This window comes from Gobio gobio, assembly GCF_949357685.1.
Source record: "Gobio gobio genome assembly, chromosome: 1".
In the NCBI taxonomy this organism is placed as follows: Eukaryota; Metazoa; Chordata; class Actinopteri; order Cypriniformes; family Gobionidae; genus Gobio; species Gobio gobio.
Genome location: NC_137097.1, coordinates 84,202,901 through 84,217,483, shown reverse-complemented (window position 1 = coordinate 84,217,483; position 14,583 = coordinate 84,202,901). Strand labels below are relative to the sequence as shown.

Below are 14,583 nucleotides of genomic sequence, written 5' to 3'. Positions count from 1 at the left end.
GCAGGACTGAATGTCCATTTTTATTTATTTAAGTGATATAAAAATGCATCATTACGGCTTAGCTAAAACATGGAAAATTCAGCACAAGTCATTCTCTAATTTTTTCTATTTGATTAAAAAATTAAACTAATAAAAAAGCATATATGAAATTCCACATATGGCACATTTATGTTCACCAGCAACAAATGTTTTAGCAAAATGTATATTTTAGTCAGAATTATAGCGCTCCGTCTTGTAAGAAATTGTAGTCTGCCTCAACTCAGATTCCCCTCCAAAGTCTATTTTAGGATGAGCTCGCCCCCAAAATGGCTCAATTATCATATGGAAGAAGAAAGTCAAGTTCTGTTGTTTCTGCACCATTTGTGTTGATCACATCCTGAGCAAATGCTCATCGATTGGTGGAATTGGAATGGTTGTGGGACACCGAGAACCATCTCAGACAATGGGGTACCAGAGATTTCTGGAAAAGCAAATATCTCCCTTTGCTCTAAACTTTGAGCGTCGTAATTGCAGATGTTGTTTATGCTCAAACAGCAATACTACACACTCACTAAAGTAAAAAAAGTTCAATTATAATCAAATTATCATTCAAATCCAGTTGTGTGTTTGATGCCAGATATGTATAATCTTTACTCTATTTAATTTGATGCAAGTGTGAACTCGTGAAATGATATTGGAGAGAGTTTTACTGTTGTAACCGAACGGGTCGCGTTGTTTGAATGCTGAAGGGAGAATGATTGACAGCTGTCGAGGGAAAACGACTTTCTGTCAACTTGTAATGTAATGATGTAAATATTCTTCTGTCCCTCACATTAAACTATGGGATGGCTTCAGATGACTTTGCATAGTGTGCACGCAAACTTAATTGGTGATTGTCTAATTCTTTTGGTCCATAACTCCCCCTTGTGCTGTAGGCCTATTAAAAGATCAAATAACGGTTATTTAATTATCACTACAGGACTAGGCTTTGTAAGTTGGCAAGGATCTCCATCATTTTCCCCTCATTAATGTGAGTGAGTTCTGCCTCCAGTCTGGCCTGTCTCAGCTTTGCTTCATAGTGTCGCTTGTTCTCGGCCAATTTGTTAATGTTCCTCTGATTCAGTCGTTCCAGCTCATTGATCTTCTCTTGCTTCTCCTGCTCAGATTCTGTTAGAGTCTCCATTCTCTCTTGTAGTTTCTGCTTCTCTTCAGCAAATCTGGACTCCAGTTCCCTCTCTTTCTCTTGTAGTTTCTTCTCGTATTCTCGTCTCAGCTCCTCTTCTTTGGTCTTCAAGATGATCTCCACACCCTGGTAAGAGTCGCTGGTGTAAAACCCCCCTCCATTAGCAGAGACCATGGCATCCACTTTCTCTAGGAGTGTCAGAACTTGATTTCGATCCTCCATCTCTTTATTGTTGAAGACGTGATATCTTCCCCCACAGCGCCTCAGGATTTCTCAGAGATCCTCACTGGCTTTAATGAAGTCTTCAATAGAGCTGGTCAGTTCATCCCCGTGAGTGAAGAGGACGATTGTGTGTTTGTCTGCTTCTTCTCCAAATACAGCTCTGATCTTCTCCACGGAGAGTCTCTCTTCTTTTGCGAACAGGCCGAGCTGAATGACCAGGATGATGGCGTGAGGTCCAGGTGCCGTCATGTTTATACACTTGCTGATCTCCCGTTTCAGAAGATCCTCAGGTACATCTGTGTCAAACATACCAGGAGTATCTACCAGAGTCATTTCTCTTCCAGACACCTCTTCAGTCTCTTTCCAGCACTCTTTAGTCACAGATGAAGGGCTTTTAGAAGCTTTAAAGGCTTTTATGCACAGGATGGTGTTTCCAGAGGAGCTTTTGCCTGCTCCAGTCTTTCCCACCAACACCAGTCTCAAGGACACTGAAAATAGACAGAATAAACTTATGTACTTGCTAAAATGGATTAACTGATAGTGAAATCAAAGACACAAAGCAAACAAATAACATGTTTAGGGATGGGACGATTACTGGTTTCTCGATTAACCACGATAAAATGTAGTGACAGTTAGTATAATTTAATTATTGTTAAAACCCTGTTTGATTATCCCGGATAAGTCTGGCGTAGTGTGCAACACTGTTTTTTTATTGAGAAGAAATGATAGAAGGCAGTGACAGTGCTCGGCCTTCTAAAAGGACAAAGTCTGAGGTGTGGTCATATTTTTGGCTTTTACAAAAGTCCTGAGGGAAACTTAATCGAGTATGGTCACCCCGTAGAGCAGACATAGGCAGAAATAGTTGCGCCACTAAAGTTTCTAAATGCACTCCTAACTTTTTCAACTTAGGAGCACAGGTGCAACTTGGGAAAAAAGTAAGCGTCTAGCCCTGATAACGGTAATTAACATGGATAAGCCTTCTAAAAGTCAGCATCCTTATAAATATGAAGGTAAAATGATGCTATAAACAATCGCATACACAGGGTAAGATTTGTGAAAGGGTACATAAGATTGCAAGCATGAATGAAATGTGCATGCGCAAGAGAAGCTTTGTAAAGGTTTAAATCGCATTACAACTGTAATGGTGCGTTCACACCAGATCTGAACTTTGGTGGATATTCGCGCCGCGTTAACCAATCAGGAACTTGCTCTAGTAGTGACAAAAATCAGGACAAATGTCTGATACCCAGATACCCGGAGCTGTACGATACATCTTCATACTTCATATAGAAACAGGAATAAAAAGGATCTTGCTTGGAAGAAAGTGAGTGAGGAGGTTGGACAGTCTGGTGAGTTGTAAAAAACACTCTTTACTCAATTTGAGCTCTACATATTGAGACTACAAGCTAGCTAAAGCCGGCACATTGAGCTTATTCGCCGTATTTTAAAACAATCCATGTCAGCCATTTCACAATGAGACGAGCCGGCTGGCAGAAGCCTTTTAAACCTGCGTGCTCCTCTGCGCGCAAATCAAGCCCTTGCGAGCTTGGACACGACTCGCAGCACGCCCGTCATCATTCCCCGCACTCGAGCTTCTATTTTGCTCGCGCGAAAACTTTTTATTTTTATCAGTCGTGGGGCGGGACTTTACTTATTTCATTGTAACCTGAAATGTCATTGGTCAATCGCATTTTTCCGGAAGTCAGTTGTGAATGGACGCCTTTTGTGGACACCTTCATCGACGGACCAGATGCAAGAGAGTTCAACTTTATTTACTGACTGATTGCATTATTAATATAATATGTCCTTACCAGATACTATATTAACTTTATTTATTATTTTTATGGAGCTGTAGCTACTGGGGAAAATGAGAATACATATTGCTGTAGTTCACCGCTGCATTACCACTATCCTTCCACTAAATCTGTGTTGTTTACCCAGCCACAATTATATCACTTCAGAAATGTCAAAAGTGTCCATTAAATAGTTGTAACTATGATTCTAAATTCAAAATTGCTTCATGTGGCTTTGGAGGAAAGATAAATCACTTGTTCATATCAATAAGCAAGAATTGTTGTGTGCTTTTTGTTATCATTCTTTTCAGTTGTTATCAGTTTTTCAGTCAGTTTTGAGTGGTTAATATATTTTCCATTAAATAAAGTATAGAAGGGTTTTATAGAAGATGTTTATTCATCGGTTTTGCCGATTAATCGTTACCGATAACCGATTGTTCCACCAATCAGCTATCGGCAAAAATCCTCACAATAGTTTTTCCGTGTTGTGTCCGTTGCTGGAGCGCTGAGCTGTTATTACACAGTACAAGAGCTCTGAGAAGGATCTACTGGCATTATATAGCACGAGAGCGCCCTCTAGAGGCCAAATAAAAACTATCACTGACGCCTTGTGTTTACATTCACACGCGGCGCTGCACGGAGAGCACTCACACATCAGATTCGTGTTTAAAACACGACAGCGAAACGGTATGAATACAGAACACTACTAGCCTGGGAAAACCCAGACAACTTCCGGCAAATTTAGATTTGCTCTGCAAGTAGTCTGGCAAAGAGCCCATTCAAACCCATTTCTAATGCCTAGAAATCGAGGAACCAATCAGAAACGTTGGGGCGGGCTTTACACGATGACGACAGCGCAGCGACGGTGAAGCAGATTTGCCGCCGTGGAGCATCACTCGTTCGAATCAGCCATCATGTCTGTATGATGGTACAGAATGTATCATGATCTCATACATGAATGTAGTTGTTTAAATCTCAAATCTGTGGTTTATTTATAAAGAGAGCGCCTTTTTGAAAATTTGATCTGCCGTTTTCGGAGTTGTGAGCTCCAGTGGATCAGCGGCGCTCAATCGCTCATTAACCCCGCCGACAGCAGCCTTTCCTCGGCCAGTCCTTCAGCCGCTGGCTCTGATGTCTCTGTGGTGGTTAAACATAAGATATGATTCGTCTGGTGTAGATCTAACGGTTGATCTTTGCTCTCATTAATCTATAATTTGTTCCCTGACAGATCGTTTTGTCTGAAGGCAAAGTGAAGTTTCATAACTTTATATTTTTAAGCTATTAAACTTTACCGTTGTAGTCTCCTAGCGCTGACTTTGTTTGACTGAATTGCTTTATTTATTGTATAGCTTCTTATAGCTTTTACTTATATAATAATTGCTGTTGATCACACATAAACTGACATTTAACAAAAAGAGACTGGGTTGTGTTTTGTCATATTTAATTTATTACACTGATAAATAATCATAGCCTATATTATGCATACATTAATGTGTGTTTTTAAAAAAAATGTAAACGAAAAGAGGCTGGGTTTTTTATATTTTGTTTTGTTATAAGCATGCATTGAAGATAATAGGCATTGCCTGCACTACATTTGTGTGGCTATAATATGTTTAATACATAATTGACATAATGGACATTCCATTATGGACGGATTTCCGGTTCCGGTGCGAGTATGCTGTTCATGTCTGGCTGCCGCTTCACACTGTGAACGCTAACTGGTGCCCGTCTGTTTATGCTCGTGTTCATCTGCTATGAGTTTTCCCGCTGGTTCTCTTTTGGATTACTTTATACCTGGCTGTGATTATCTTGTTTCCCTACCATCGGGATTCTCCGGCTACTTTGTCACCATCCATATGTGGCATTTGCAGTATGTCATTAACATACTCTACATCTGTTTTGCGGTCCTTAAACTGCCATACACGTCTTGACTCTGGGATATATGAGTATTGTTCAATATTTATCTGTTACCATTAGGTCACATTATCCGTAGTCATGGTCTCATCTATCATTGTTATGCTGATGACTTGTAAATTTACATTTCAGCCCGCTCCGTCGCCACTCTCCTCTTGGACTCATTGAATACCTGTATTGCCGACACCAAAACCTGGTTACATAGAAACTTCCTTCGATTTAACAACAATAAAACTGAGGTTACTGTATTTGGTCCACCATCCCTTTTGAAAAAGTCAGAATTGAGTTTATCTCACACTGTTAGAAATCTGGGTGTAACTTTTGACTCTTCACTTACATTTCAAGCTCATATAAGTTCTATTACCAAGACTGCATTCTACCACCTCCGTGATATTGCCCGACTGCGACCTGCTCTCAGCACTAAAGATACAGAAACTCTAATCAATGCATTAATAACCTCACGTCTCGACTACTGTAATCCACTGCTTATTGGGCTTCCCGCTAAAACAATCGTTAGACTTCAATATGTACAAAATTCTGCTGCCAAAGTCATCCATCAAGTCAAGAAATCTTATCACATTACACCTTTGCTCGATAATCTGCATTGACTACCTGTTTCTGTCCGCATCCAGTATAAAATTATATTGTTAACTTTTAAATGTCTGCATTGACCAGAGTCCTGCACGGACATATACAATATATGCATATATATTGTAGATGTGTTCCTAAAAATATGCATATACAAAAATGTGCCTTGCCTGCATTTCAAGTTGATAAAATAATTTCAAATCCATATCAGTTTATTTGTGGTCGCGCAGGGCGCGCGCCCTCCCAGAAGAATCACAACCGCGTGTGCGATCTGCCTGCACTGCAGTCGTCGAGATGGATAATGAGGAGTTGAAGAAAAGATAGCCGCAAATGTGGAACTTCATCGCTGAGGAAGCATGCAGATAACTGTGGTAACAAACCATGAACAAGAAGTTCTATCGAACAGTATTTTTGTTATGTTTCCTGAGTTTGGTCTCTTAATAACACTGTTTTAGTACATTAAGCCACGTTAAGTGTTAAGCGTAATGTGAGATGGTGGTCCAGTGGGTTAAACCATGGAACTGATATGCAGAAGGTTGCTGGTTCGATCCCAGTGGTCACCACCAGTGTGTCCTTGAGCAAGGCACTTTACTCCATGTTGCTCCAGGGGGATTGTCCCTGTAATAAGGGCACTGTAAGTCGCTTTGGATAAAAGCGTCTGCCAAATGCATAAATGTAAATGTTCTTATAATGGTTTTCTATGGGAGGAAAGCGCTTAACGTGTAATTAAACGTGTTGCGTTCATATTCTGGGCTCATCTGATTTTTTTGTACATAGTATACGTTATTAGTATTATGTTTACTGAGTTTGGTCTCTTAATAACAGTGTCTTAGTACATTAAGCCACGTTAAGCGTAAAGCGTTTAGAATGTCCCGGCTGAATTTGTCCTTGTGTTAATGGTCGTGTAATAACTTCTGTATGCTGGCAATAAACATTTTTGTAAGTGTTTCTATAATGTGATATGCTAAACTGATTTTATTGCGGGTGCGGGTCGGGTGTCGGTTCTATTTTAAGCGGGTCGGGTGCGGATTTTATTTAGTGCTGTTGTCGGAAAACGGGTCGGATGCGGTTTTAAGCACTGCAGGTACGGGCGGTGCGGGTTTACAAAATCGGACCCATGCAGGACTCTGGCATGGACTTGCTCCCCTTTATTTATCTGAACTTCTACACCGTTATTCACTTCCTCGTCTGACTCAAGACTACTTACTGTACCTTGTTTCCATCTTTCTACTATGGGTGGTAGATCATTCAGTGCTGTGGCCCTGAAACTCTGGAATCCACACTGGGTCAGTTTAAGGGTAGGGTTAGGGACAGGTGTGGTGGTATGGGTAAGTTTAAGGGTAGGGTTATGGACAGGTGTGGTGGTATGGGTAAGTTTAAGGGTAGGGTTAGGGACAGGTGTGGTGGTATGGGTAAGTTTAAGGGTAGGGTTAGGGACAGATGTGGTGGTATGGGTAAGTTTAAGGATAGGGTTAGGGACAGGTGTGGTGGTATGGGTAAGTTTAAGGGTAGGGTTAGGGACAGATGTGGTGGTATGGGTAAGTTTAAGGGTAGGGTTAGGGACAGATGTGGTGGTATGGGTCAGTTTAAGGATAGGGTTAGGGACAGATGTGGTGGTATGGGTAAGTTTAAGGATAGGGTTAGGGACAGGTGTGGTGGTATGGGTAAGTTTAAGGGTAGGGTTAGGGACAGGTGTGGTGGCGTGGGTAAGTTTAAGGGTAGGGTTAGGGACAGGTGTGGTGGTATGGGTAAGTTTAAGGGTAGGGTTAGGGACAGATGTGGTGGTATGGGTAAGTTTAAGGGTAGGGTTAGGGACAGATGTGGTGGCATGGGTAAGTTTAAGGGTAGGGTTAGGGACAGGTGTGGTGGTGTGGGTAAGTTTAAGGGTAGGGTTAGGGACAGGTGTGGTGGTATGGGTAAGTTTAAGGGTAGGGTTAGGGACAGATGTGGTGGTGTGGGTAAGTTTAAGGGTAGGGTTAGGGACAGATGTGGTGGTATGGGTAAGTTTAAGGATAGGGTTAGGGACAGGTGTGGTGGTATGGGTAAGTTTAAGGATAGGGTTAGGGACAGGTGTGGTGGTATGGGTCAGTTTAAGGGTAGGGTTAGGGACAGGTGTGGTGGTATGGGTAAGTTTAAGGATAGGGTTAGGGACAGATGTGGTGGTATGGGTACGTTTAAGGATAGGGTTAGGGACAGATGTGGTGGTATGGGTAAGTTTAAGGATAGGGTTAGGGACAGATGTGGTGGCATGGGTAAGTTTAAGGGTAGGGTTAGGGACAGGTGTGGTGGCGTGGGTAAGTTTAAGGGTAGGGTTAGGGACAGGTGTGGTGGTATGGGTAAGTTTAAGGGTAGGGTTAGGGACAGATGTGGTGGTGTGGGTAAGTTTAAGGGTAGGGTTAGGGACAGATGTGGTGGTATGGGTAAGTTTAAGGATAGGGTTAGGGACAGGTGTGGTGGTGTGGGTAAGTTTAAGGGTAGGGTTAGGGACAGGTGTGGTGGTATGGGTAAGTTTAAGGGTAGGGTTAGGGACAGATGTGGTGGTGTGGGTAAGTTTAAGGGTAGGGTTAGGGACAGGTGTGGTGGTATGGGTAAGTTTAAGGGTATGGTTAGGGACAGATGTGGTGGTGTGGGTAAGTTTAAGGGTAGGGTTAGGGACAGATGTGGTGGTATGGGTAAGTTTAAGGGTAGGGTTAGGGACAGGTGTGGTGGTATGGGTAAGTTTAAGGGTAGGGTTAGGGACAGGTGTGGTGGTATGGGTAAGTTTAAGGGTAGGGTTAGGGACAGATGTGGTGGTATGGGTAAGTTTAAGGGTAGGGTTAGGGACAGGTGTGGTGGTATGGTTAAGTTTAAGGGTAGGGTTAGGGACAGATGTGGTGGTATGGCTAGGTTTAAGGGTAGGGTTATGGACAGGTGTGGTGGTATGGGTAAGTTTAAGGGTAGGGTTATGGACAGGCGTGGTGGTATGGGTAAGTTTAAGGGTAGGGTTAGGGACAGATGTGGTGGTATGGGTAAGTTTAAGGGTAGGGTTATGGACAGGTGTGGTGGTATGGGTAAGTTTAAGGGTAGGGTTAGGGACAGATGTGGTGGTGTGGGTAAGTTTAAGGGTAGGGTTAGGGACAGTTGTGGTGGTATGGGTAAGTTTAAGGGTAGGGTTAGGGACAGATGTGGTGGTATGGGTCAGTTTAAGGGTAGGGTTAGGGACAGATGTGGTGGTGTGGGTAAGTTTAAGGGTAGGGTTAGGGACAGGTGTGGTGGTGTGGGTAAGTTTAAGGGTTGGGTTAGGTGTAAGGGAAGAGTCAACTGTGTAATTACAAATGTAACTACAGAAATTAATAACAGATGTCAATTACATGAAGGTATTTTTAAAAATGTAAGTACAATGTAAAAACATGTACGTACACAATAAGTGCATTGTATCAAATGATTAATTAAAATGTTAGTACATAGTAGTTAAGGCCACCTAATATAAAGTGGGTCCCTTATAATTAACAAACCAAACTTAGTAAACACTATATTACTAAACCATACTATACAGAAAAATTGGTTTGTGCAGAATTTGATCTTTTAATATCACTTAGTAGGCTACATTAAGTGACATTAAGCTTTTTCTTTATAAAGGTTTTCTATGGGAGGCCATAACTACATTACCCTTTTTGATAGAATAAACGTGATCAATAATCCTGATTATAATTGAACAAAATCAGGATTATCATTTTAATCATTATCGTGTAGCCCTAGTTTGAACTTGTTAGTTCGTCTTTGGCTCAAAGCCACTTGCTTGACATAAATTACAAGTGAGTGAGATAAAATATTTCAACTCAAAACAACATTTTGTGCCCAATTATTTCCTAGACAGTTTTGGTATTGAGGTCAAAGTCCACTTGCCTTGTGTTCACTATACACTAGGGGTGTAACGGTACATGTATTCGTATCGAACTGTTTCGGTACAGGGCTCTTGGTTCGGTGCGTGTGTGTACCAAACGGTTCCGAATGCAATCTTTAACAGTTTGTTTTAAGCACGGAACACACTTCAATCCGAGTTCCCACACGATAAATTCAAACGATAAATGCCGTTTTGACGCTCTTTAATGTGACGTGACTGTATAGGCTCTGTATAGACGCTTCAGTTCAACTTCAAGCAGCAGCGCAGCACGCGAGTGAAGGCGATCATCTCTTCCTAAAGAATAAATTAATTAATATCTCTTAAGGTATGTTGAGGATACATTGACATTGACACTAGGGGTGGCACGGTTCGGTTCATATCACGGTTTTCGGTCTGTACGGTTCTTATTGTTTTTTTTAATTGTTAACACTCCAGAAATTTCCTTCAGCATATGATATATAGCTTAATCATCCACAGTTTAGGATACAGTATTAAAACATTTTTATATCATGTAGAAGAAGTTGTTTCCTAACTGGCTGTCTACCCATTTTTCATGTTAATCATGTCAATTTTGATCAGAACAATGCACTGTGGCTTTAATTCAGCTGACCTGATTAACACATTTCACCATGAAGTGTGCCGTGTGTTTCACCACATGACATCCAGCGCTGTGAAAAGAAAACAAAAATACACGAAAACAAACTTCTGGCAGTGTTGTTTGCCCAAACTTCAAAGGCATGTTTAAATTATTACAACTACTGTAGAAGCATCTTAACTTTTAAATGTTACATTTACCATGTGAACTACTTATATACAACATGTTATATGCATGTGTGTATGAGACAGAGGGGAACACGTCGCATTTGCAGCAGATAAATGCTGCCCATCATAAATCAAAACACAAGACAGACAGGGGTCGGAGGAGAACACCGGAAAATGTGACAGAATGGACAATATTCGTCCGTATTTGCAATACACGAGCCGCGGTTCAGCTGCGCAAGACACACACTGCCAGTGTGTGAATGCGCGCAGCTCCCGCTCTCCATACCGACTGCATCTGCCCTGCCAGCTATACGCTGGTGCAGCCTTCCTTATCTCTCCCACTTGCATTTCTACACGTGACCTGCAGCACTCCACTTTTACTTTATTTTACTGTATGCCCACACACACACACACACACACACACACACACACACACACACACACACACACACACACACACACACACACACACACACACAAACACCTTATTTCGCGCGAAAAGACACCCACTGTCTGAGGTAACATACGGGCACGAGGATACATTGTGCATGCGTCGAAACCGTGCGATGCACACACTCCGAACCAAGACAAGCGAACCGAATGGTTCGGTTTTTTTCCATGTACCGTGCCACCCCTAATTGACACTTACTGAAATGTATCATATGTCGTGTAATCGCTCAATCTGTGTTTTAACCGCGTAAAGACAATAAAACAGCTTGTAAACACTATCATGTAGCATCACATTTACATCAGAAGTCCATCAGTGCCAACAGCTGTGAGTTCACTAGAGAAATCAACTCTTTCACTAAATATATGACCAATATTAGCCGTTATATTCATTATATTAGCCGTTATATTTACTATATTAGCCGTTATATTCATTATATTCTGCTTAGCCTGTTAGTGATGTCTTGATTATTTAATGTATGTTTAAATAAACCTGTCATGAAAATGACACACTGTGTATAAATGATTACATTTCAACAAAGAATTGGAGAAAAAACTATTTTATAATTAGATTTAGAAGTTATTGCAAAAACTGCCTTATGTGACGTTGACATGTTTGGGTACTGTGTGTTATTTGAGTGTTGATTATTATACCTAAAAATAAATAGCAACTGAATTTAGGCTAATAGTTTGGGCTCTGTTGTTAACCTTTAATAATAATGTGCAATAAGGACTCCTTATATAGTTTAAAGCATTATCTTTAAGAAACTTATAGTTATAATTGCATTAATTTAGGGACAGACACATTTTTTTTTAGGAAACCACTGTTGAATAAAAATAAATAAATAAAAAGCAATTTTGTAAAACTGCTGTACCAAACCCGTACCGAACCGTTTTGTGTACCGCTACACCCCTAATATACAACAGTGTGTTATGGTCATGAAGACGACTCGGCAGATTTGAAGTGTTTGCCCCTATAGCAGCTGCTTTCTTCTTGCATGTTCTGCGGACGGGGTGACCATACTCGACTTTTTGATTTGGTCTATTTAGAAGGCCGAGCACTGTCACTGCCTTCCACCGTTTCAAAACAACGTTGCGCAGACTGATGCTGGCTGGACAGGATTTACCACAAGCTTTTTAATCGATAATTACATTTTAAACAATAATACTAACCGTCAGTACATTTTATCATGGTTTATCGTGAAACCGGTAATCGTCCCATCCCCGTTATAAACACACGGTTACACCAGCTAGAGAAAAATGTATATTATAAAAGTCAAAGGTTAAGAGCCCAAATAAAGCAAACACTTATCACCATCATGGTGACCTCATACGACATATTGAGAATTAATTGAGGTTTAGATGTTTAAGACCTTTTGTAGATGTATGACAGAAATAAATCAAATGTTTTGGGGTCAGTGACTTTTTTTGCCATGTTAATGTCAGCCCTTCATTGAAAGAAGTCAAAATGGACACGACTTTTACTCTTTTAAATCTCTTCAACATACAATACATCACAGTCAATATACAAATATGAATAATACATACAACTGTAATAATAAACAATACTGGCATAGAATCCTGCTGTACATAAAGCGAGTTTGATTTGACATTTCCTCAACGTTGTTTCGATGTAAAATAAGTTATTTAATTTTATTTTATTTTATTTTATTCTATTTTTCATCATTGAAATAACATTATTTTAGGGTGCAAACCTGATGAAAAATCAATGTTAAATTTCAACCTTGATTCAGTGTTGGCCTGTTATCTTTACACTACTCAACAGAAAATGAAAAGCCCAGATTTAAGGCTCCAGACACTTAGCCTAGTTTACAGAACGTATCGATACCCTTGCAACCATACATTGTTTAAAATGTTTGCACTTTCTAAAGAACGGACCATACGTAATGGAAATAACGGCGAAGAGAAGTTGGGCTATTTGCAGATGTGGAAGTAACAGCACTTCACAGTCCGTGTGCAAACCGAAAGTAAAACAGTACGAACTTAAAATACATTGAGTATATGAAGTTCATTTGTCTGTGTAACACAATTACTTATATTAGTTCTTCTTAAAGGCAAAACGTTACCTGAAGTCTCTGTTGTGGCGCTTGAGGACGCCATGGGTCAGATTTAGAGATCCTTCTTCTCCTCCTTCTTCTTCTTCTTCTTCTTCTTCTTCTTCTTCTTCTTCTTCTTCTTCTTCTGTTTTCATTGGCGGTTGGCAAACAACTTCTAGGCGCATTACCGCCACCCACTGATCTGGAGTCTGGACTAATGATCTATATAAACACCCAAATTATAAGGACAAAGAGAACACATTTTTAAATGAGATTAAAAAAAAAGATAAAATAAAATAAAATAACCAATAAACAAACCTAAACAAATAAACATAAACAAAATTATAATTCTCAAATTCTATTCATTAATCTTGTTGATCCTAAATACTCTAGAAGAAGTTTCCAACCCTTGTCATCTGCAGATGTTTTTCAGTCCCTCCAGAAAAACGTGATTATGCGATCGCATGATTTAATGCATAATCAGCCAAAGTCTGCATATTTATATATATATATATATATATATATATATATATATATATATATAATTTATCCGTTTTTTTCAAATACGCCGCACTTTCGGCGCATAAATTGCCTATTTCTGCGTGCAAAATATGCGAGGTTAACATGATCTCATAATCCCCCGCATTTCCGTTGCAATAAAGTCATATATATATTAGCAGAAAGTTGAACATTTTTTGTTTACTTCACACAAGAACCGCCATTTCCCCCTGTTGCCATGGGAACGCTTTAAAGTGACGTAATTACCCAACGTGAACGTCATCGAAAAGCTGCAAACCCCACGGAGAAACCATAGATATCAGTGAAACCATAGATATCAGTGAAACCATGATGAAGCGCAAACTCCCATTGGCCAACAAAAATAACAGCAAAAGAGCAAAGCAGTTTCCCTGAGCTGACCGATTTCACAACACAGCATCATGAAGCTTCACAGCGTTATGAATCAGTGAGTCGATTCAGCAGTTCAGAGCGTTATGAATCAGTGAGTCGATTCAGCGGTTCAGAGCGTTATGAATCAGTGAGTCGATTCAGCGGTTCAGAGCGTTATGAGTCAGTGAGTCGATTCAGCGGTTCAGAGCGTTATGAATCAGTGAGTCGATTCAGCAGTTCAGAGCGTTATGAGTCAGTGAGTCGATTCAGCGGTTCAGAGCATTATGAATCAGTGAGTCGATTCAGCGGTTCAGAGCGTTATGAGTCAGTGAGTCGATTCAGCGGTTCAGAGCGTTATGAGTCAGTGAGTCGATTCAGCGGTTCAGAACGTTATGGAATCAGTGAGTCGATTCAGCGGTTCAGAGCGTTATGAGTCAGTGAGTCGATTCAGCGGTTCAGAGCATTATGAATCAGTGAGTCGATTCAGCGGTTCAGAGCGTTATGAATCAGTGAGTCGATTCAGCAGTTCAGAGCGTTATGAATCAGTGAGTCGATTCAGCGGTTCAGAACGTTATGGAATCAGTGAGTCGATTCAGCGGTTCAGAGCGTTATGAGTCAGTGAGTCGATTCAGCTGTTCAGAGCGTTATGAATCAGTGAGTCGATTCAGCGGTTCGGATCGCCAAAGTCACGTATTTCAGCAGTTTTACACGTGATCCGAATCATGAATCGACTCACTGATTCATAACGCTCTGAAGCCTCATGATGCTGTGTTTTGAAATCGGTCCAAATTGAGCCATGTGTTTATTAAGGTCTTCAATAAAACAAGATGAGAACTTAAATATTCAATTAAAAATATTATTTTTCTC

The 14,583-nt window shown here is 40.5% G+C and overlaps 2 protein-coding genes across 2 annotated transcripts; both read right to left on the bottom strand.

Moving 5' to 3' along the window:
• Nucleotides 1-8: 8 nt before the first annotated feature.
• On the bottom strand, nt 9-12,965 carry LOC307123733 (GTPase IMAP family member 7-like). Its single transcript, XM_079812407.1, has 2 exons — nt 12,859-12,965; nt 9-1,872 (listed from the first exon to the last, which is right to left on the bottom strand). The coding sequence occupies exons 1-2, from the start codon at nt 12,890-12,892 to the stop codon at nt 1,436-1,438; spliced, it is 471 nt and encodes a 156-aa protein (XP_079668533.1). The 5' UTR covers nt 12,893-12,965; the 3' UTR covers nt 9-1,435.
• LOC307123741 (uncharacterized protein) lies at nt 953-1,384 on the bottom strand (the record flags this gene model as incomplete). Its single annotated transcript, XM_079812420.1, has 1 exon — nt 953-1,384. The coding sequence occupies one exon, from the start codon at nt 1,382-1,384 to the stop codon at nt 953-955; it is 432 nt and encodes a 143-aa protein (XP_079668546.1).
• Nucleotides 12,966-14,583: the final 1,618 nt, after the last annotated feature.

What these genes read in the sequence shown, in the direction of transcription:
- LOC307123733 (XM_079812407.1), bottom strand. Translation starts at nt 12,892, where the DNA reads ATGGCGTCCTCAAGCGCCACAACAGAGACTTCAG. An exon ending in CGCCACAACAGAGACTTCAG is followed by an intron (nt 1,873 to 12,858) that starts GTAACGTTTTGC and finishes GTCTATTTTCAG; the next exon opens with TGTCCTTGAGACTGGTGTTG.